The sequence below is a fragment of the Pimephales promelas genome, chromosome 2 (assembly GCF_988280905.1).
Source record: "Pimephales promelas chromosome 2, fPimPro1.hap1.1, whole genome shotgun sequence".
Taxonomy (NCBI): domain Eukaryota; kingdom Metazoa; phylum Chordata; class Actinopteri; order Cypriniformes; family Leuciscidae; genus Pimephales; species Pimephales promelas.
The window spans coordinates 3,815,526-3,840,345 of NC_142770.1; the positions used below are offsets into that span (position 1 = coordinate 3,815,526).

The 24,820-nt window shown below is 40.2% G+C and overlaps 1 protein-coding gene and 1 long non-coding RNA gene across 2 annotated transcripts; both read right to left on the minus strand.

The window, feature by feature from the left end:
* Positions 1–1,593: 1,593 nt before the first annotated feature.
* Positions 1,594–24,658, minus strand: LOC120487975 (cell adhesion molecule CEACAM3). The gene is made up of 7 exons (XM_089121709.1): positions 24,474–24,658; positions 22,605–22,931; positions 21,750–22,082; positions 4,593–4,925; positions 3,758–4,090; positions 3,231–3,353; positions 1,594–2,462 (listed from the first exon to the last, which is right to left on the minus strand). The coding sequence occupies exons 1-7, from the start codon at positions 24,517–24,519 to the stop codon at positions 2,278–2,280; spliced, it is 1,680 nt and encodes a 559-aa protein (XP_088977835.1). The 5' UTR covers positions 24,520–24,658; the 3' UTR covers positions 1,594–2,277.
* Positions 9,269–14,420, minus strand: LOC120493347 (uncharacterized). Its single transcript, XR_005625701.2, has 3 exons — positions 14,261–14,420; positions 12,593–12,742; positions 9,269–10,210 (listed from the first exon to the last, which is right to left on the minus strand). It is a non-coding gene; the product is annotated as an uncharacterized LOC120493347 (long non-coding RNA).
* Positions 24,659–24,820: the final 162 nt, after the last annotated feature.

Below are 24,820 nucleotides of genomic sequence, written 5' to 3' on the forward strand. Positions count from 1 at the left end.
AACTGCTTAAGACATAACCGACATTTACATAATACTGTCCAAACCGGACATTTAGGCCCGTCCACACTACTGCGTTTTCGTTTAAAAACGGAGAATTAAAACGAATACAATCTCCGTCCACACCAGCGTTTTGTCTGCGTATTAGAATTGATCTCCGTCCACATTAAAACGACTGAAAACGCAGATCACGAGACCATTCACCAACACTGGGCATGCGCGCGCCGGTGTAAACAGTGGTTGGCGAATCAGGGAAGGACACGTCATGACTGATAACACCCAATCATAGAGCTGAGCGTGAGCCTCCGCGTCATCGTTTGTAAACTCCTCCGTTTTGTCTCGTCCACACTAAAACGCCCTCCGGAGATTCAAAACGCAAAACGCAGCTGCAGCGTTTCTAAACTTCTCCGTTTTAGGTCTTCGTTTTTCCCGTTTTAGTGTGGACGGGAGGTGCAAACGTAGCAAAAGGTCTCCGTTTTTAAACGAAAACGCAGTAGTGTGGACGGGGCCTTAGACATAATGTTGTGTTGTGTTTGTGTCTATTCAGACACGAAAGACAGCTCAGTTGAGAACCCGCGCGCTGTATGTGTCTATGAGCATGCCTGCACGTGTCGGGTCGGGTTTGTGCCCACAAAAAACCGTACCGAATACAGCTCTTTTTTTGCATCGTCACTCTTATTCAGATCTGTAGACTATGTCTATGGCAAGCTGTTTTAGCTTAAATTGTACCCAGCCTTACTTGTCATTATTGCATTTTTACCAGTAAGAATTCAATTAGAGAGCTTTACAATTTAATTTCTACTAGTAGCAATTACAATTATAGAGCTCTCTAATTAAAATCGTACTAATAACAATTACGATTAGAGAGCTCTTTAATTCGATTTTTACTAGTAAGAATATAATTGCAGAGCTCTTTAATTGAATTCCAGAGCTCTGCAATTGCATTCTTACTAGTAAGAATTACATTAAGAGAGCTCTTTAATGGCATTATTACTAGTAAAAACTGATTTAGAGAGCTCTACAATTCAATTCTTACTAGTAGCAATTACAATTAGAGAGCTCTCTAACTCAATTCGTACTAGTGAAAACACAATATCAGAGCTCTCTAATTCAATTCTTACTAGTAACAATTACAATTGCAGAGCTTTCCAATTCAATTCTTAGTAACAATTACAATTAGAGAGCTCAATAAATGAATTTTTACTAGTCATATGTCTCCATTGACTTCCATTCATTTTTAATTACAGAGCTCTCAAATTGAATTGTTACTAGTAAGAATAACAATTAGAGAGCTCTCTAATCCAATTATAACTAGTGACAATGGCAATTAGAGAGCTCTTCAATTGCATTCTTACTAGTAGCAATTCATTTAGAGAGCTCTCTAATGCAATTGTTACTAGTAAGAATTAATATTATTGAGCTCTCTAATTCAATTCTTACTAGTAACAACTCAATTGCAGAGCTCTTTAATTCAATTACAGAGCTCTCCAATTATACATATCTTTAATTTGTTTTTTTACTAGTAAAAACTGAATTAGAGAGCTCTCTAATTGAATTGTTACTAGTAAAAATGCAATTCCGACGAGTAAGGCTGGGTACAATTTAAGCTAAAACGGCTTGCCATACTATGTCTGCTCTACTCATTCTCCCAGACGTTTACATTTTTTTAACATGTTTTGGCACCGCAGAGTAGACCAACAGTACAAATGTGTGCATCACACAGGACATCAGTTCTGACTGGATCGCTCCCCAGATCATTACTATCTAACATTTGCGTCTAGTTTTTATTAGTTTCTCGTCTCGTTTTTGTCTGTGAAAAAATGTTGTTAACGAAAATAATAAAAACGGAAACTTTTTTACGGCAAGTTTTGCAGACAGGCGATCCGTCGTCTTCTATTACACCCTTGTTATTCTTTGTGTACGCAAAATGCACAAAATGCACAAAAAATGGGTTTCCGGTGGAAATAGAGCGCCGCTGCTTAGTCCCTCTGCCATAGTGACTGATGAGCATTTTAAGCTGGTCCACCGCTGGTGTAACTTTGTTTTCGTTTTGTGTTCATTGCCCGTGCAGAATACACGGTGTAGCAAAGTCTTTACGATTAATTAACCGTGACGTTTTAAATCGCGGTTAATTGTGAAATCCGGTAATCGCTGCATCCCTAGACGGCAGATGCTTAGACGCCACTGGAGCGACAGCAGTCGAGTCTCTGGTACTTTTCTTTCTTTTTTTTTCGACAGAGACTCTTCCTGAACATCGGTCGCCACTGTAGAGACATCCGTCTACAGAGACTCTTCCTGATCATTGGTCGCCACTGTAGAGACATCCGTCGGCAGAGACTCTTCCTGGTCATCGGTCGCCACTTTAATGACGGTCGTTGACAGAGGCTCGTTCTGATAATTTGTTGCTTCGTAAGGAACAGATGTTAGCAGAGGCTTGTTTTTCTCACAGGACGCCTCGTCATCTTCTGAAAGAAAGAAAACAGTCACAGTAGTTAAAACAAATGTTCATGATTGATGATTCAGTAACACACACATAAAAATGTGTTTCAACCTCTGATGTTTACTGAATGTAAAGACCCTTGTTCTTCATTCTGAAGTAAAACAGCTCAAGATCAGCACTCTTAAATAAATCAATTAGAATTGGTGTATCTGTGGATATTTCTGAATGAATCCACACATACATTCACTCAGAAAACACAAACAGATACATGCATGAAATTATTCTTCCTAATTTACTTAAAGGTAAAAATACATTTGTGATCTACTGTATGAAAACATCCAGACACTGCACTGCTGAGAGCGAGTTTAGATAGATATGAAAAAATGTGTTGCACATTTTCCTCTCATTAATAAGAATAAAAAAATTAACACTCAACAAAAATGGCAGCGGTGAGAAAACAGTCACACCTTTAATTTAATCGCCACGAACCAAGTGGTTTCAAACTCACAACAGACTTTGTTTTGGCCTGATTTAGATTGAAACTGTCACACCAATTCACTTCAACAGTTCTCACAGTTGTCAGTCTGCTGTAAATTCAGTTTTTTTTGCAGATAGATTTAGTGCTCAAAGTATCTAACCCGAAGCCTAAATTGGATCGCCTCCTGTCTGAAAAACACAAATTTTTACTTTGGTCAATTAGAAAACAAATAAATACTTCAACAGATTTGTAAAGATTATTTTTGCACAATAAATTTCCCAACATTTTGTATAATCAGCTTTATGTTATACTTGCCATATTTTCTTCTTTGTGCAGATCTCCTGTGGCGACAGTAAATCACAGCGACTGCTACAGTCACAAACAGCAGAACAACACCAGCACTCATTCCTGCTATAACAGCTGAAGATGAACCTGAATCTGGAACAGATAAAGACACACAGTCATTAATAATAAAGATCAACTAATAATCAACTCTACCAAATCGGTTGACTGACATTTAGATCTTTCTATTTTCAGTTCTATGACATGATTTTACTTGTAAATTGTGCCATCTGGTGTGTTTTTGAGAAACTGCAGTTAAAATGGCATCAGCTCTGAGAGATCATTAGGAAACAATGTTAACAGGTAAACTGAATGATATTATGCATTTTTATTTTTATTAACAATAAACTTTGTTTTTGTTTTGAAGATGATAAAAATGATTTCAATTATATTGTAATGTTAAGTCAAAAAGCTCACTTTCTCAGTTTATTTTAAATATAGTGAATACATTTCTAAAACTGCTCAGAGGAAAATGTACTGAATGACTAAATGAGACTCACCGGTGACAGAAACACTGAATCTCTTAATGATGCTGCGTCGATGACGACTGCTGTCACTGCCGATCTGTAGTTTATATTCTCCAGAGTCTTCAGTTCTGGTGTGTGTGATGGTCAGAGATCCAGTCTGATGATCCAGCTTCAGTCTGTCTCTGAATCTCTCTTTACACTGATCATCTTCACAGATCTTACTCTGATCTCTAGTGATTTCAGCGATGAGAATGTCGTTAAAATACCATGTCGTAAAATTAATTGGTTTTGTTAGTACACCAGTATATAACGTGACAGATTCTCCCTCCTTTCTCTTCACTTCTTCTCGTTCAGCAGCAGAAACACCTGAAACACAAACTAACAGCTGCTGAGAGGATCGTGTTTTGAGGGACAGACACACAACATGAGAGAATAGATTATAAGAAATAGATAAAACAGGCTCTCTTGACTTTCCTTCTAAAAAGCTTTAATTATTCACATTTTGTGCTTGTAGCAAATCTGAGATCTAAACATCTACACTTTGGTTTCCTGGTGAACTTAAAACACTGAGTATGAAATAACAGATGCAGATCACTTTAAAAGATGAACAGTGATAAGAAACTGTCAATTATGTGTACTAGAACAAAAACAACTGTCAAAACTAACAACTAATAGGAAAAAAAAGCATTATGATTAAAATGTATATTTAAATCTACAAATTTCACTTTCTTGGTTAATCTGTTTTAGAGAAATTATCTTTGTACTGTATGTGAATTAATATACAGGTAAAGAGAAAAAAATAAAATCAGTAAACAGATAACGGTGTGATTTAAATGTACAAGACTTGCTTTTAAACATAATGACTCACCTTGAACTGAAACATTGAAGATCTTTTCTCTTTCGCTGTGGCTGGTGATCCATAGTTTATAAACTCCAGCATCTGAGTTTCTGGTGTTCAAGATGGTCAGAGATCCAGTCTGATGATCCAGCTTCAGTCTGTCTCTGAATCTCTCAGTGCCTTCATTACACTGAACATCTGTACAGATCTTATTGAGATCTCCATTGATTCGAGCGATAAGAATGTCATTATAATACCATCTAATTCTGTTTTGTTGGTTTGTTTGAACACCAGTGTATAGAGTGACTGGATCTCCCTCCATCACACTCCATGTCACTCCATCTGTATCAACACCTGACACATCTAAAGAAGAAATTAACAGTTAATTATGAGCCAAACAAATTAATTCAACAGGAATGCCTGGATTAGCAATGTAATATGCAAACAAACAGCAGAAGAACATCATTAGCATTAGTGTACATTAGTGTTGGCAGCCTGAAGGATTCCAAATACACATTGTGCACAGGTTTATTTTACTGTTGCCTCATTTAGACACACCCGAACATAAACAACATATTCAGATAAACTCACAAGTAAAAAAATATGACGATTCAGCTACATGACTAATTAAAGCCGCCGCAGTGCATGCTGGGTACCAGCCTGGTACTCAATCATCCACTATGCTGCATTCATGTCATCAGTGTTAAGATTCATGCTGAATCGTAATGTCTACGTGTGTCTGAATGATGCCATGCCCTTGAAAATGAGATTGTGTTCGATATCTGCTAGCCTGTCTTGATCACACACAGCAAAATACAAATGAAAAATGCATTTACGTCGAATTAGAAACATGACTGCTTCATTTTCGGTTTAAGAAACGACCAAATGTCTTACCACGTGGGTCGAGCAAACACCAGAACAATAATAGCCAGCTAAGCTCCATATTCAGCACAATTCATTGTAGGTCTTCATACACAACAACAGTGCTCCGCGTCGACGTCAAAGAGAAATGATAATTTGGGAAGGGGGCTCTGTGGCGCGATGACGTAATGACGTTCGGTGATCTGCTTCTGACGCGTTCAGGGTTTGTTGGGGGGGGGGGGGGGGGGGGGGGATGGGGGCTTTAAACCGTCGAAAGAACGCTTAATTAATTCTTTGACCATTTCATCATTGATCGAGAGAGAGAAACAAATTTCTTACCGTGGATGTGTATTAAGAAGACCACCCTGAGAAAATTAAAGATAAGCTTCATTTTCACCACTTTTTCCAAATGAATGCAGATTCTAAGGTCTTTGGGTGATTGTAGATAACAACAACAACAACAAAAACACAAAAACACAAAAAAAGTATTTTAGTCTTTGAGTATTTTAGCTCTTTAACATAATGTTATTAATGTGTGTTTAAATGAGTTTTATTTATCAATTTATGATCCTTCAAATAATATCTATATAAAATATAACATAACATATCAAAATATAATATATCCAGTGACTGCGGTGAATAGTGCTGCTGGCAACAAGGGAAAGACTTTGTGACAGCCTGGAGAGACAGCTGACAGGAGGAAAGAGACCCCAATGGGGCTGGTAAGGGTTAGCTACCCTTGTCGGCAGTATCCAGCTCTGTGTTTACAGGATGCTGGAGACACCCGCCCAAGGCTTCTGAGAAATTAAAGTGAAAAATACCCCTAGGGTCTGCGGAAGATGACTCAATGTTGGACAACATGGTTAACGACTTAGGAATGGAAACGGATATGAGTATGGAGAGTAAGACTAGTTCAAGATCTTCAGTTAGTAAAGTCATTGAACTCCAAGTTTGTGTCTGTGGCTGGAGCAAGGTGACAACGGTCATGGGTTTGAAGGTTTGAAGGTACCAACAGTTTCTGAGAAGCCAGGGAAGAGTCTTGGGAGATCGGCGTTCGTTGATCGACTGGTAGAGACTATTTTTCAAAGATGGCTTCTTCCTGTATTCGCGAAGTTGACCGTGTGTATAAAATATCTTCTTATTAAACTGTATGGACACTGACAAAGTTCTCAATGCTTCGGTTTGAATGTAGGGACTCTTATTATGCTGTCGTGTTAGTGTGGGGCTATTTTGAGCCTTGTTAGTGGTAATAACAAGCGATTTTTATTTGTCATTACTCTATGCCCTATATACTAGCGTTATACTAGCGTTATAGGCTGTTTTTATAGATAAAACTATTTACATTCGGCAATCTTGAAAACAAATCTCAGATAACGGTTGACTAGGTAACAATGTGTAATTACACCAAAGGTTCATTTTGCGCCGGAGTTGTCCTGTAACCGAGGAGTTTAAGTGTGCCTCGGTCAGGCTGGAAATGACCTTAGTAGAATCACACGACAAATGTGTAAGGGAGGCAGGCAGGCAGCCCCTGTGTTAAAAACTGGTGGAAACCCAGATAGCAAACTGACATTGAATCAACATGGAAACGACGTCTCTCATGACATTGAAACAACGTTGATTTGCTCATCGAATTAACGTTGAACCAACGTCAGACGCGGCATTCTTCAAAGCTAAATGAAATCGAAAATTGGTTTGCTTTCATAACGTTGAAACAATGCGTTGATTTCAAGTTGATTTTCCGTTAGTTTTGAAAGAATGACGCATCTGACGTTGGTTCAACGTTAATTCGATGAGCAAAACAATGTCAGATCAACGTTGTTTCGATGTCATATTTCCACGTTGATTCAATGTCAGTTTGCTATCTGGGAAGTGGTCAGCAAAGAAATCTGTAGTAGAGGCAAAAACTGCCCTTCAAATTGGGGATATCGTGGGCAGGCACATCATGGAAGAGGGGGTTTTGGGCTCAGTTTAGCTCCTCCTAAATGGCACAAGGCAGGTCCAGCTCAAATGAGGAAGCTGGTAGTCAACGAGGTGCGAAAGCAGGAGGAGAGGATGAGGTGTATAAAGGACATTTCCCAGGCCAAGCAGGGAGAGTGTCGAACAACGCAAGATGGGCTGGCAAGACCTTTGGTCAATGGAAGAGTAGGATCATGTCAACATTGATGTTCTCCCATCACCACAGAACCTAAGGCGTTTTCCACTGCGTTTTCGTTTAAAAAAGTACAATTAAAACGAATATGATTTCCGTCCACACCAGCGATTTATCTGCGTATTAGAATTGATCTCCGTCCGACTGAAAACGCGGATCACATGACCATTCACCAACATTGGGCATGCGCGTGCCGGTGTAAACGGTGTCTGACGAATCGGGGAAGGACACGTCACGACTGATGTCACCCAATCAGAGCCGAGCGTGAGCCTCTGCGTCAGCGTTTCTAAACTCCTCCGCCTTGTCCCGTCTTCACTAAAACGCCCTCCGCAGATTCAAAATTCAAAACGGAGCTGCAGCGTTTCTAAAGTTCTCTGTTCTAGGTCTTCGTTTTTTCTATTTTAGTCTGAACGGGTGTTGTATTTACCTTATTTTAACGAGGTTCTACAATCAGCAGACATCATTGGAGAAGAACAAAGCAGACAGAGGACACTTAATAAAAGTGAGGGGCGTGTGCTTGCGTTTGATTCAGTGAGAATGAGGGCGCTTAATATAAAGTGGGACCGGATCGAATATTAAAGAGGCTTTGTTATGTGATTAACACAAACAGGCCTTGATTTCGCGGCTTTACTTCCCGCTCACGACTGCGCATAACTGGTCCCGAAACATGCAAGTGCGCAGACTCAAGTCCATGATGTCAGCGTCATATCGAGACACTGGCGGCTTCAGTTCACTCTGATGGAAAAAAGCGAAGGGGCGACGTCCATCTTTTCTACAGTCTATGACGGGGCCTAAATCTCTGGGTAGGAGAGGTTCATCACTTGCCACGTGTAACTGGTCTCTTTTCTGCGTTGTGTTTTTTATTCACGTGAGAAGAACAGGACAGGTCTCAGCAGTTTCAGCGATCTTTTATTCTGATGCACAAATAGAATGTAATCAGCCTTAGTGAGAATCGCCCTCTCTGGCTCTCTCACTGCATCACCAGTGCAAAGAGGAAAAATAACAATAAAATGCATATAAAACACCCAGCCAGCAATGACATGTGGGGCCCATATGAGGGCTTGATGGGCGGCAAATGTGGGCCCCATTATGGGCTTGCACCCGGGATCCACATTGGGGCAAGCTGTGGAAGCCCAGATGTACTAAAATTGGGACCAGTACGGGTACTGTGTGGGTCTTAATTGGGCAATTCATGTCAGACCCATTTGGGCCCCACCTGGCCAAATGGGCCTTAAGTGGGCTTGCACCCGGGATCCAACTATGGTTACCCAGATGGGCTTTAAATGGGCTCTGTAAGAGTCTTATGTGGGTCCTAAGTGGGAAATTCAAGCCAGACCCATTGGGGCCCCACCTACCCAAAGGGGTTTAAAGTGGGTTTGCACCCAGGATCCAGCCGTGGATGCCCAGATGGGCTTTAAATGGGTTCTATAAGGGTGTTATGTGGGATCTTAACCGGGCAATTCATGACAGACCCATTTGGGGCCCACCTACCTAAAGGGGTTTAAAGTGGGCTTGCACCAGGATTCAACTGTGAATGCACCTGAATGTGGGTCCTAACTGGGCATTTCATGCAAAGCCTATCTAAGCCCAACCATGCCAAATATTTTAAGGAAACAATCTAAGCTAAACAATCTAAACTAAAATCGAAGAATGAACATAAGTCCAAGATAAATACAAGACACTTGACGCTTTGAACTGCAAGAAATATATTGTTTAATTGAACAACTAAAACAATTTAAATGTCACAACAGTAGCTCACTGGAAAAAAAAAAATGCTGATAATTTATTCGCCCCTATGTCATCCAAGATGTCCATGTCTTTCTTTCTTCAGGTGAAAAGAAATTTAGTTTTTTTGATGATATTTGATTTTGATGTTATTTGATTTAGGAATTTAGATTTTTTCTCCATATAATGAACTTCAATGAGAACCAAACGGTTCAAGGTCCAAAAGACAGTTTCAGTGCAGCTTCAAAGGGCTTTAAACGACACCAGGCGATGAATAAGGGTCTTATCTAGTGAAACGAACGCTCATTTAAAATTAAAAAAAAAAAAAAAAGCACAAGTATAAGCACAAATGCTCACCTTGGTCTGTTCTGTGATGCGCGTTCGTGGCTCTCCTGTTCGAAGTCGTTCATCAAAATGCAAATGAACAAATCTATTTTCAAGTAATTTGGTTCATTCAACAAACGAAATACATGTAACTTAGAAAAAGATTTGTTCCTTTTTGATGAACGAGTTCGAACAGGAGAGTCACGAACGCGCATCACAGAACAGAGCAAGGCGAGCATTTCTGCTTATAAAACTTCAACTTTGTTATTTTTATTTTTTTTTAAAAAACCTTAAAGGTTGTTTTTTCCCCCATCAAAAACCTTAATTTCTTTTCGACTGAAGAAAGAATGACATGCATCTTGGATGACATGGGGGTGAGTAAATTATCAGCAAAAGTTTTTTTGTTTTTTTTTTCAAAAATGAACTACTCTTTAAATACAAAATACACTCAGGGCGTGGTGGATGCTCCCTTTTATCTTTGGGCTCTTGCAGCCCTCTCCCCTCCACGGTCCATGCGCCACTTCCCCAGTGCCATTTCCACTTGCTTGCGGTTCACACTTTTGAGTAATTGCATTACTCTTCAGTGCACCTAAAAACAAAAGAGCATAAGTCAATTTAGCAAGGTTCTTTTTTGCTCCAACTTGTATGTCTTCAAATCATTCAGTCAAGAAAAACACATTTACACATGTGGTAAGCTAAAATGTTTGCTCTAGAGTGACATTTAACATGGAGTTTTATAGAGTTTTATATACCTATAACACTTTTTCCATTACATGTTGAAATATACAGTAGCCTCAAATGCACACCAGATTTGAGTGACATTAGAAACAATTTTCCATGAATATATCAAAATTCATGAATTCTCCAAAGGCGACCCCTTGGTATTAGGGGTGTAACGGTACACAGAAGTCACGGTGTGGTTCATACATTACGGTTCTGTACAATGGAGGGAAAAACAAAACAAAAAGACATAAGGCATTGTATTTTTTAAATAAGTTTTATTAATAAAGGCATAAAACCAGTTTATTTGTAATGCACTGACAATAGTTTTATATAATTAGTTTATTAATTAAACTAATAAAACCTTGTGATATGTTTGGTAATTGTACCTGAATTCAATTAAAATTATTTTGCAATATTTCAGATCAATATTTTTGTTTTCCTTAATTTTAATTAATATTATTATTTAACAATGTAACATTATTTTCATCTGAATTATAAATAATTGATTTCTGTGTAAAATAATAGTACGATTAAAAACATTTGATTTTCTTTTTTAATCAATGTAGAATGTGTAAGATTAGTGCTGATTTAAGATTAGTCAAAGCAGCAGTGAACTGATGTTCAAACCAACATGTTTTTTTTTTTTTTTGTTCTGGGATGCCATTGTTGCTATTGTAACGAACTACCCTTTTACATGCCTCTGATTGACAGATAAATCATGCAACCTTATTTCACTGTTGTTGAGGTTTTTCAGCTTTGTACAACATTTGCTTCATACATTTACTGTACTTTAATTGTATTGTTAAAGAGGGCAAGCTTTACCATTTAATTGAGCCATACATGCGTTTTAGACACTTACATTGTTCTTTCTCCGTCAGTGAAATAACTGCGTCCATGTTATGAGCCGAGTTTTTTTTTTTTAATTTACTTTAACTGCTCTGGTATTATCAATGGGATTACATATTTAAGGTGTTGCTAATAATTCTAATTATATTTGAATATTCGCAAAACTCACTTACATTCACGTTAGCGGTACTGATTCAAAACACAAGCGCAATGATTGAATGTCAAAGCACGGTTTGAGCGCCCTGCCCCCCCAGCCGAACTGAAAGTTTTGATTGGTTTTGCACCCAAGTCAGACCTGTCCGTTATTGGCTGAAGTGCTTCAGATCTGTCTGTTATTGGCTGAAGCGCAGTGCTCCACCACAGTCGTTTTGAAAAGTGTCTGTCAAATGCCCTGTTGCTTCTTTGGTACTTTTGTCAAAGTGCTTCCAAAGTACTTTGTACTTTTGGTGAAAAACAAATGTAGCGATGTTGAATACTTTATTTTTATTCTACTCACGTAAGAGTAAAAGTACCAAATTTTAATTATACTCAAGAAAGTAGATTTTTTTTTTTTTACATCTAGTGAAGTACTGTAACGAAAGTACTAGTTACTTTCTAGTATTAGTAAGTATTAGTTAATTTTAGTTTCTTTAATTAGTTACTTTCCACCTCTGCATCAACGCATTCTCAACCCAAGGCGTCACCTTTGACCATGCTTCAATATTTGACGTTTTAGGCGCCCTTTAGCGTCACTTACATGACGCGATCCTACGGCGTCATCTAACTGACGCTAAAGGAAAGCGTCAGTTAGAGGACGCGATTAGGTTTAGGTGTGGGGTGGGGGTAGGGTACACGCGATCCTAGGGCGTCATCTAACTGAAGCTAAAGGAAAGCGTCAGTTAGAGGACGCGGTTAGGTTTAGGTGTGGGGTGGGGGTAGGGTACACGCGATCCTAGGGCGTCATCTAACTGACGCTAAAGGGCACCTAAAGCGTCAGATATTGAAGCATGTCCAAATGCTTCCCAAGGCGTCAGTTAAGTGACGCCTTGGGGGTGAGAATGGGCTGTCTGCATTTAGGTGAAAAATGTTGTAGCAGACATGGTTGATTTGTTATACATTTACAAAGTTTTGAAGCAACCTGGCATGGGACTTGAACTCTGCAAAGTTTAGTGATTCATTAAGCATGGGAAGGATTTTGTCAAAGAAAGAAAACACAGGAAAACTGTGGCCAGGAGACTGGGTGGGGATGCCGTCAGACTCACGCTGAGGCCACTTCTGGGGGACCCACAGGGATTTCTCGGGGTCAGACTCTGTCTTGGTGGGCTGACCCTGGTTACCAAATTTTCAATTTGGAAGCAGAAACTTTGACGTTAAAGAACATTTCAATACCTCTAAACGTGGGAGAAAAAAAAAAAAAACTCACATAAATACTTGGAACCATGGGCGCTGCTTCCCCAGCAGGATCCATTTGACCTGCTCCTCTAAGACCTGCTTCGCCACCTGGAAATTTGAGGGCTGTGGCTTCCCCTCTGGGACACACGAGGGCTGCTGATTCCTAAGAGTCCTCTCTATCCTAAGAGAAAGAAATACTGGTAACACTGCAGCAAATTAAAAACACAACACTACCATTAAAACGTGATATAAAATATATATATATATATAACTGCTGTAGCGGCGCGTCAATGATAATGTTGAACGCCATATTTTTTGCGTCGACACTTCTTTATTTATTTTATTTTTTGCACGTTCCTCGCGGTACAGCTTGCCACACACACACACCACGGGAGACCGGAACATTGCAGAATAGAGGATGAAGACAACTAGAAGTGAATGAGCTTTCCATTAAATGAATCACACACTTTAAACAAACCCTTTCATTTAATTTTGATCTTTGATTGCAAGTGATCGCACCTCAATGGTCCACACACCTCCTGTGCACATTGGCACACCTGCGAATATCTGCATCTTTCCACAACATGGAGGAGAAATTAGTATTAATTAGTGTATTAGCATTAGTATCTAGATTTAGGCGACTAAAATCTTATTGTACGTCATCGACTAAAGCTAGAATAAAACTATAACAGTTCAAATGACTAAAATATAATGGGTTTAGTTCAATAATGCATTAATTTAGAATTTCTCTCAAATTTACAAACCCATAATTAGACCTTATGTAGCCCCTTCTTTACAATGAATGATACATGCGTTCTTTACAACTACTTGCATACATCACTCTTTATTCTTTCAAGCAGCAGACGTATTTGTATGAATTAATTAATGAATCCTTATTAAAGCTATTAACGAGCAGTGAATTTTAATCTCTTTCTTTTGTTGCTTGATGACACAGACCGCATCGTGGTTTATTAAACACGTAAACATCGGATCGTGTACAATGACATGCGGATCCAATTGCACGGATGCATACAATCACAACTGTTCAAAACATAAAAACGTCCTGGATGCATATGCAACCCGGGGACGTACTCCCATGCCACTAACGCTGGACCACCAAAAAAAGAAATCTTTATTACTACAACTAAGAGCAGGTCAGGGAGGAGACTCCATTTAGCTGTGCTCAGCATAAACATTACAGTATGATTACAGCATTTGATTTCACAGACTGGCGTTCATGGCGCAGCAGACTCAAGCCCTGGAGTAAAACCTGTTCTCAATATACATGTCCACGCTGAGCACAGACAACTGCTGCGGGGCTCCTGTCTGTGGTGTATGTCATCAAACACGTAGCCATGGCCGTGCACGACCGGGTTATTGATAATATTCCTGTTTTGAACGGGTTATTGGCTGCATTTAAACGTATTAAATGTGTTGCAGCTCTTTCTGCTCGGATGAATGAACGCCAGTCTGTGAAACGCAGCTACTCATCGAAATATCGGAAATGTGTTTAAAACTCATTTCACCGTTATTAAAAGTATATCGTGATAACTTATGAATTATTGTCCAACCTCTCCAGCTGTTTTTCCTTTTGGTTAGATTCTACATCAGATTAAACAGTTACAACACAAAACAAAAAATTACAGACTACTGTACACCTGCAGTGTTATTTTTCTGGCAACATAATATTTAAACTTACCTTGTGAATGTCTGATGTGAAGTTCTTCTCCTCGAAATGACAGCTAGCAGCGTTGCTTTCCGAATGGCCCGTTAACGTTTGAGCGCGAATCAAGGCCTTTGCTTACAGGCCCCTTATAGATGTCCTAAGAACTGCCTGACTAAATAACAATTAAATACAGTTAAATTGTTAGAGAATTAACAATTAAATATGTTAGAGAATTAACAAACGTTAACTGCTTCGCTGGCTTCATATGAATCAGCCTAATTATGTATTGTGTGCATAACAGGCAGGTGGGAAATATACTGAAAATCTGTACTCAAGTGCAAGTACTGCTGCATTGCTATTACTCTATTACAAGTAAAAGTACTGGTGTTAGAGAACCGCTCAAGTAAAATTACAATTTGTAAAAAAAAAAATAAATAAATAAATAAAAAAAACTAATCAGCTAGAACAAGTTACTTTTAAACACTGATGTCACTGTCACTTCTCCAGATTAGGGCTGGATGTGTTTTCCTTAAAAGTTAAAACCACAACAATCGATCAAATCATTAATGATTGAATTGATAAGATACAAATGTGTTTTTTCCCTAATTTTCTATATATATATATATATATATAGGCCTACAGTATATACACTATATATACGATCTATATGTTTGTTCTTTGATGACTACTGTGACTCACTCTCAACATGCTTGATTAGCCTACATGTAGAGTTACTAAAATTTGTACAGTAAGTTATCAACACACCTAAATAGTTACTTTTCGCCTCTGCCACACCAATATATGTGTTCCCAGATCAAAACCATGCCCTCTTGGCCCATGAATGTACCATGCAGGACCCATATGTGTTCCCAGATCAAAACCATGCCCACTTGGTCCATAAATGTACTATGCAGGACCCATATATGTGTTCCCAGTTAAAACCCATGGGCACTTAACCCATAAAAATTATATGCAGGACCCATATATGTGTTTCCAGTTCAAACCCATGGACACCTGGCCCATAAAAATTATATACAGGACCCAAATATGTGTTCCCAGTTCAAACCCATGCCCACTTGGTCCATAAATGTACCATGCAGAACCCATATATGTGTTCCCAGTTCAAACCCATGACTACTTGGCCCATAAATAAACCATGCAGGACCCATATATGTGTTCCCAGTTCAAGCCCATGCCCACTTGGCCCATAAATGTACCATGCAGGACCCATATATGTGTTCCCAGTTCAAACCCATGCCCACTTGGCCCATAAAAATTATATGCAGGACCCATATATGTGTTCCCAGTTCAAACCCATGCCCACTTGGCCCATAAATGTACCATGCAGGACCCATATATGTGTTCCCAGTTCAAACCCATGCCCACTTGGCCCATAAATGTACCATGCAGGACCCATATATATGTTCCCAGTTCAAACCCATGCCCACTTAGCCCATAAAAATTATATGCAGGACCCATATATGTGTTCCCAGTTCAAACCCATGCCCACTTGGCCCATAAATGTACCACGCAGGACCCATATATGTGTTCCCAGTTCAAACCCATGCCCACTTGGCCCATAAATAAACCATGCAGGACCCATATATGTGTTCTCAGTTCAAGCCCATGCCCACTTGGCCCAGAAATGAACCATGCAGGACCCATATATGTGTTCCCAGTTCAAACCCATGCCCACTTGGCCCATAAAACTTATATGCAGGACCCATATATGTGTTCCCAGTTCAAACCCATGCCCACTTGGCCCATAAATGTACCACGCAGGACCCATATATGTGTTCCCAGTTCAAACCCATGCCCACTTGGCCCATAAATGTACCATGCAGGACCCATATATATGTTCCCAGTTCAAACCCATGCCCACTTAGCCCATAAAAATTATATGCAGGACCCATATATGTGTTCCCAGTTCAAACCCATGCCCACTTGGCCCATAAATGTACCACGCAGGACCCATATATGTGTTCCCAGTTCAAACCCATGCCCACTTGGCCCATAAATGTACCATGCAGGACCCATATATATGTTCCCAGTTCAAACCCATGCCCACTTGGCCCATAAAAATTATATGCAGGACCCATATATGTGTTCTCAGTTCAAACCCATGCCCACTTGGCCCATGTCTGTCCCTTATGGGGCCCATATAATTAGCTCATATGGGGTTCCTATGTGGGACTCATACTACAAAACCTACACGGGACCCGCTGATTTCACCCAGCCAAAGCCCATGCCCACACAGTAACCATAGAACCCCGACTTAACCCATCTGGGCCCCACATGTCATTGCTGGCTGGGCATAAACGTATAACAGAAGACATACCTGATGCACAAATAGAATGTAATCAGCCTCTTAGTGAGAATCACACTCTCTAGCTCTCTAAAACAAATGTGATGTACACTTGTCACAAGTGCTCTCATTTCACATTTTGGCCCAGATGTTAAAACATCACTTAATCGGGACAAAATTATGAAAATAGCCACACAGATAAGTAAAATTACATTATACACAGGAATTAGAATGAAAATTTAGACATAAAAGCAACAATTAAGATTACGATTAAAGATGATTATCAGGAGCCTAAAATAACCTCACCTCTCACTGCATCACCAGTGCAAAGAGAAAGAGGAGGAGACAGAGCAGGAAATTATATTGACTCATGACATCACATCAATTAAAGGGAAAGACACTCAACTTCACTTAGGCAGTAATATCAGGTATATGTCAACAAACAATTTTGTGGAAATTCTAATAAACTATAAATACATTTAACAGTACACTTTACGTACCTGTTACACACATTAAGGCAGATTTTGACAGGATGTAAGGTGGCTCTTAGCCAAGGTTGGTTAACTTGGCACCATGACCAAGTACTGTGATGTTTAGCTTTAGCATTGGAAGGCAAGCGTAGCATGACCAATAAGTTGCCGCCTGTTCTAGCAAAACATTACAAGCAGAAGACAATATTCCTCCGCCCAGACGAGCAACCACCAAGAAAAGGTGTTAACACCAATTCTCTTGTCCTGGAAGTTGCTAGGGAATGGAAGATGCTGGCTGATCATGATCAACGGTTTATTTTCCTACCGGAGATTGCCACCACTAACCTCCGACCAAATATTGTTTTATACTATATGTGTGGTGTACCTTTTATCTAGTTTAAATTCTTATAGCATTGCTGGCCATAACACTGTTTAACGTAATTAGTTCTTCTACCTTTTTTTGTTTGCCCCATTCCCTATTTAAAAAAAAAAAAACTCTTCACCAATTAATTTTTTTTCCTTGCCCCACCACTCCCCCTTCCACAAGAAAAGCCCCTCATCCACCCTGGCCATTCCATCCCAGGGACCTCCTCTCAATCCACAACGACTGCAGCTGTATGTATTGAACGTATTGACACTGTACATGTCACCTTTGGCTTGTAAAGACCCACGAAATCGTTAAAAAAAGTCAAAGTCTGTTAGAATAATCAAATATGTGTCTGATAGACAAATAGTCTACTGTATGTATACTTTACAAGAGCGAAATCTAGTCATGAAACCTTTCCAAAAAGAGCCATCAACTTCATCTAAAATAAATACACAAAATAAAAAATGTTTAGTCAGTTTATTAGAGACTTGTGTATTCATATTGTAAACTGTTTAGAACATCTAGTTAGTTTTGAACATCTAGTTAGTTTGATTGAAAATCAAAGGCTGAATCCTATGTTAAAATTGTTAAAGTGAATGTTTAGATCATGTAAGTAAAAAACTAAAATATCACATTCCAGAAACTCTGTTCGCTTGAATAACTCTATGTTGAGACGCAATTGTTCATTAACGAGGTGTTTTCCATTTTATTCCACAATAGCATTAGCACTACACGTGAATCTACAGGGATTTCGCATATGTAGGAGCGCGTAAGGGAACAATTCTCATTGCGTAAATACACACAAAAAAATCCATAAACTAAGCAGTAAACACATGAATCAGTATACTAAATGCTTCACAAAAGGCACTATGTTACAGGTTAGAACACTTTTGTTACAAGAAAGTACAAAGAAAAACATCCACTTTTGCAGGTGATAAAAACATTCAGTAGCCTGTACAGGGCCGGCCCAGACTCTGTTAGAGACTGCAATACTTTAGATCAAAATAAATAAATAAATAAGCATATTTCATTTGAACTACAATTTACTATGATATGAATATTGAAGGTAATAAATGTAAATAATGGTAATAAATAAATAAATAAATAACAAATGTGTAAAAAAGAATCACAAGAATTAAACAACAAATGGACACAGCAGAGCAATAAACTAGCCTCTTTCCTGTCATCCTTATTTTTGAGCACACACTGGAATATCACATAATTAAGCAGGCGTCGCATATCACATAATATCACATAATTAAGCAGGCGTCGCATATCACATAATATCACATAATTAAGCATGTAGTGACAGGCGTCGGCACAGACCCATCGGTTGCCGCTGTAGTGACAGGCGTCGGCACAGACCCATCGGTTGCCGCTTTAGTGACAGGCGTCGGCACAGACCCATCGGTCGCAGCTGTAGTGACAGGCGTCGGCACAGACCCATCGGTCGCCGCTTTAGTGACAGGCGTCGGCACAGACCCATCGGTCGCAGCTGTAGTGACAGGCGTCGGCACAGACCCATCGGTCGCCGCTGTAGTGACAGGCGTCGGCACAGACTCATCGGTCGCCGCTGTAGTGACAGGCGTCGGCACAGACCCATCGGTCGCAGCTGTAGTGACAGGCGTCGGCACAGACCCATCGGTCGCAGCTGTAGTGACAGGCGTCGGCACAGACCCATCGGTCGCCGCTGTAGTGACAGGCGTCGGCACAGACTCATCGGTCGCCGCTGTAGTGACAGGCGTCGGCACAGACCCATCGGTCGCAGCTGTAGTGACAGGCGTCGGCACAGACCCTTTTTTAACATCGGTTGCCGCTGTAGTGACAGGTGTCGGCACAGACCAATCGGTTGCCGCTGTAGTGACAGGCGTCGGCACAGACCCATCGGTCGCAGCTGTAGTGACAGGCGTCGGCACAGACCCTTTTTTAACATCGGTTGCCGCTGTAGTGACAGGCGTCGGCACAGACCCATCGGTCGCTACTGTAGTGACAGGCGTCGGCGCAGACCCATCGGTCGCTACTGTAGTGACAGGCGTCGGCGCAGACCCATCGGTTGCCGCTGTAGTGACAGGCGTCATCACAGACCCAACGGTTGCCGCTGTAGTGACAGGCGTCTGCACAGACCCATCGGTCGCCGCTTTAGTGACAGGCGTCGGCACAGACCCATCGGTTGCCGCTGTAGTGACAGGCGTCGGCACAGACCCATCGGTTGCCGCTGTAGTGACAGGCGTCGGCACAGACCCATCGGTCGCCGCTGTAGTGACAGGCGTCGGCACAGACCCATCGGTTGCCGCTGTAGTGACAGCCGTCGGCACAGACCCATCGGTTGCCGCTGTAGTGACAGGCGTCGGCACAGACCCATCGGTCGCTACTGTAGTGACAGGCGTCGGCGCAGACCCATCGGTTGCCGCTGTAGTGACAGCCGTCGTCACAGACCCATCGGTCGCTGCTGTAGTGACAGCCGTCGGCACAGACCCATCGGTTGCCGCTGTAGTGACAGGCGTCGGCACAGACCCATCGGTTGCCGCTGTAGTGACAGGCGTCGGCACAGACCCATCGGTCGCTACTGTAGTGACAGGCGTCGGCGCAGACCCATCGGTTGCCGCTGTAGTGACAGGCGTCGGCACAGACCCATCGGTTGCCGCTGTAGTGACAGGCGTCGGCACAGACCCATCGGTCGCTACTGTAGTGACAGGCGTCGGCGCAGACCCATCGGTTGCCGCTGTAGTGACAGGCGTCGGCACAGACCCATCGGTTGCTACTGTAGTGACAGGCGTCGGCACAGACCCATCGGTTGCTACTGTAGTGACAGGCGTCGGCACAGACCCATCGGTTGCCGCTGTAGTGACAGCCGTCGTCACAGACCCATCGGTCGCTGCTGTAGTGACAGCCGTCGGCACAGACCCATCGGTTGCCGCTGTAGTGACAGGCGTCGGCACAGACCCATCGGTTGCCGCTGTAGTGACAGGCGTCGGCACAGACCCATCGGTCGCTGCTGTAGTGACAGGCGTCGGCACAGACCCTTTTTTAACATCGGTCGCTGCTGTAGTGACATCCGTCGACGGAGACTCTTCCTGGTCATCGGTCGCCACTTTAAGGACGGTCATTGACAGAGGCTCGTTCTGATCATTTGTTTCTTGGTTAGGATCATCTGTTAGCAGAGGCTTGTTCTTCTCCCTGGACGCCTCATCATCTTCTGAAAGAAAGAAAACAGTCACAGTAGTTGAAACAAATGTTCATGATTTATGATTCAGTAACACACACACAAAAATGTGTTTCAACCTGATGATTACTGAATGTAAAGACCCTTGTTCTTCATTTTGAAGTATAACAGCTCAAGATGATCATCTGTGATTATTACTGAATAAATCCACACATACTCAGCAAACACAAACAGATACAAGGTGAAATTATTTTTCCTAATTTACTTAAAGGTAAAAATATGTTTGTGACACCCAATTTACTGTATGAAAACATTCAGACGCTTCATGCACTGCTGAGAGCGAGTTTAGATAAATATGAAAAAAAATGTCCTGCACACTTTCCTCTCAATAATAATAATAATAAAAACGAAACACTCAACAAAAATGGCAGCGGTGAGAAAACAGTCACACCTTTAATATAAACGCCACAAACCAGGTGGTTTCAAACTCGCAACAGACTTTGTTTTGGCCTGATTTAGATTGAAATTGTCACACAATTCACTTTAACAGTTCTCACAGTTGTCAGTCTGCTGTAAATTCAGTTTTTTGCAGATAGATTTAGTGCTCAAAGTATCTAACCCGAGGCCTGTAAATTGGATCGCCTCCTGACTGAAAAACACACATTTATACTTTGGTCAATTAGAAAACAAACAAATACTTCAACATATTTGTAAAAATTATTTTTGCACAATAAATCTCATATTTGCATTTTGTATAATCAGATTTATGTTATACTTGCCATATTTTCCTATTGCAGATCTCCTGTGGCGATAGTAAATCACAGCGACTGCTACAGTCACAAACAGCAGAACAACACCAGCACTCATTCCTGCTATAACAGCTGAAGATGAACCTGAATCTGGAACAGATAAAGACACACAGTCATTATTAATAGAGATCAACTAATAATCAACTCTAACAAATTGGTTGACTGACATTTAGATCTTTCTATTTTCAGTTCTATGACATGATTTGACTTGTAAATTGCGCCATCTGGTGTGTTTTTGAGAAACTGCAGTCAAAACGGAATCAGCATTTTTCTTTTTATTAACAATAGACTTTGTTTTTGTTATTATCAATTATTTTTACTGTTAAGTGAAAAAGCTATTTAAATATAGTGAATACATTTCTAAACCTGCTCAGAGGAAAATGTACTGAATGACTAAATGAGACTCACCGGTGACAGAAACACTGAATCTCTTAATGATGCTGCGTCGATGACGACTGCTGTCACTGCCGATCTGTAGTTTATATTCTCCAGAGTCTTCAGTTCTGGTGTGTGTGATGGTCAGAGATCCAGTCTGATGATCCAGCTTCAGTCTGTCTCTGAATCTCTCTTCACACTGATCATCTGTGCAGATCTGACTCTGATCTCTAGTGATTTCAGCGATGAGAATGTCGTTAAAATACCATGTCATAAAATGAATTGGTTTTGTTAGTACACCAATATATAACGTGACAGATTCTCCCTCCTTTCTCTTCACTTCTTCTCGTTCAGCAGCAGAAACACCTGAAACACAAACTAACAGCTGCTGAGAGGATCGTGTTTTGAGGGACAGACACACAACATGAGAGAATAGATTATAAGAAAGAGATAAAAACAGGCTCTCTTGACTTTCCATTTTAAAAAAAATCTATATTCACATTTTGTGCTTGTAGCATATCCGATCTAATCCTCTACACTTGGGTTTCCTGGTGAACTTAAAACACAGAGTATGAAATAACAGATGCAGATCACTTTAAAAGATGAACAGTGATAAGAAACTGTCAATAATGTGTACTAGAACAAAAACAACTGTCAAAAGGAACAACTAATAGAAAAATTAAATGTTTTAAAGCAAAAGCATTGATTAAATGTATATTTAAATCTACACATTTCACTTTCTTGGTTCCTTGGTTTCGGTTTTGAAGAAATTATCTTTATACTGTATGTGAATTAATATACAGGTAAATAGAAAAACACACAAAATCAGTAAACACATAATGGTGTGATTTAAATATATAAGACTTGCTTTTAAACATAATGACTCACCTTGAACTGAAACATTGAATATCTTTTCTCTGTCGCTGTGGTTGATGATCTTCAGTGTATATTCTCCAGCATCTGTGTTTGTGATGTTCATGATGGTCAGAGATCCAGTCTGATGATCCAGCTTCAGTCTGTCTCTGAATCTCTCGTTACCTTTATTACACTGAACATCTGTACAGAACTTACTCTGATCTCTATTGATTTGAGCGATGCGAATGACATTATAATACCATTTAATCTTCTCTTGTTGGCTTGTTTGAACACCAGTGTTTAGAGTGACTGGATCTCCCTCCATCACTGACACTCCATCTGTATCAACACCAGATGCCCCTAAAGAAGAAATGAACAGTTCATTATGAGCTAAACAAATAAATTCAACAGGAATGAATGGATTAACAATGTAATATGCAAACAGCCAGCAGAAGAACATTATTAGCATGAGATCCAGCAGTGTTTGCAGCCTGACGGATTCCAAATACACATTGTGCACAGTAATACTTTACTATTGCCTCAGACACACCTGAACATAAACAACATATTCAGAAAAACTCACATCATCACAAACCAAGCTATAACAAAAATAAAAATAAATAGTAAGAATAAAAAATAAGACAATTCAGCTTCATGCTAATTCAAGCCACAATGCATCCTGGGTACCAGCCTGGTACTCGATCATGATGCTGCATGAAGCTTCATGTCATCAGTGTATGCTGATTCCCAGTGGTGGAATGTAACGAAGTACAAATACTTCGTTACTTTACTTAAGTACATTTTTCACGTATCTTTACTTTACTTAAGTACAATAAATAGTGCCTACTTTTTACTTTTACTTCGTTACATTTTGCAGCAATTATTATACTTTCTACTCCACTACATTTCTACAACTTCTGTTACATTTTCGTTACATTTTCTGATCAGTTTTTCCCCTGCCAAAACGTAATCTGACCGTCGAGCCCGTTCTCATCCTAAAGCGCCATATCGGACGCTTTTGCAAAAGCGTAAATATCCAACGCACATGGCACCCTTTAACGTGAAATGAGACGCAGATATATTTGGGCAGATGGCGCCCCCTAGTGGTCTAACCCTTACACCAGTGACGTTTGGTTGCCATAGATACAGTATATCAACCCGGCAGTATATCAACAGCACGGCCGGTCACACTAAATGCGTCTCACACGCAGTGTGTTTATCGTGCAACTCATACGCGAAAATTTGTTTTTACGTGCATAGGAAACACACCGTGTGTAATATATGTTTGGTTTGGTTAGGATTATGGCAAGCCAAGAGGTTCAGAATTACACCATAAATGAATCGCGTTTACTGCCAAACATATTAACATATAGTAAGGATAAGCATGATATTGCCTAATTGCAAGCTTGTTTCAGAAATGGTGACGTTTTTTTCCATCATTATTGAACATCATTATAGGAGTAGGCTATTAGGTTGAATGAGTTAGAATTAAATGTTTTATTAATCATTAGAAAATAGACATTAAGATAATAAATTGTTATGCAAGTACTTTTACTTTTAATACTTAAAGTACATTTAAAATAAAGTACTTTTTACTTTTTACTTAAGTATGGTTGTCATTGTGTTACTTCTACTTTTACTAAAGTAAATATTTATCTGGGTATTTGTACTTTTACTTAAGTACTGAGATTCAGTACTTCCTCCACCACTGCTGATTCCTAATGTCTACGTGTGTCTGAATGATGTCACACCCTTAAAATGAGTTCATGTTGGATATCTGCTAGCCTAAATGTCTTGGTCACACACAGCAAAATACAAATGAAAAATGCATGCATTTACGTCGAATCTATTAGAAACATGACTGCTTCACTTTCGGTTTAAAAAAACGCCCAAATATCTTACCACGGTTGAGTAAACACCAGAACAATAATAGCCAGCTAAGCTCCATTTTCACCAAAAATCATTGTAGGTCTTCACACACAACAATACTGCTCCGCGTCGACGTAAAGAGAAAGTAATATTTTTGAAGCTGGGGCTATGTAATGCGATGACGTAATGACGTTTCGTGTTCTGCTTTTTTTTTACTCTGACGCGTTCAGGGTTTGTTGGGGGGAAAGCAGATTTAAACCGTCGAAAGAACGCTTAGAAACAAATGTCTTTCCGTGGATGTGTATTAAGAAGACCACCCTGAGAAAATTAAAGATAAGCTTCATTTTCACCACTTTTTCCAAATGAATGCAGATTCTAAT

Coding starts and splice junctions, on each gene's coding strand:
- LOC120487975 (XM_089121709.1), bottom strand. CDS start 24,519: ATGGAGCTTAGCTGGCTATTATTGTTCTGGTGTTTACTCAACCGTG. Junction 22,083..22,604: donor ATTCAATGTTTCAGTTCAAG/GTGAGTCATTAT, acceptor TTTGTGTTTCAG/GTGTTTCTGCTGCTGAACGA. Junction 4,926..21,749: donor ATTCAGTGTTTCTGTCACCG/GTGAGTCTCATT, acceptor TTTCTTCTTTAG/ATGTGTCAGGTGTTGATACA.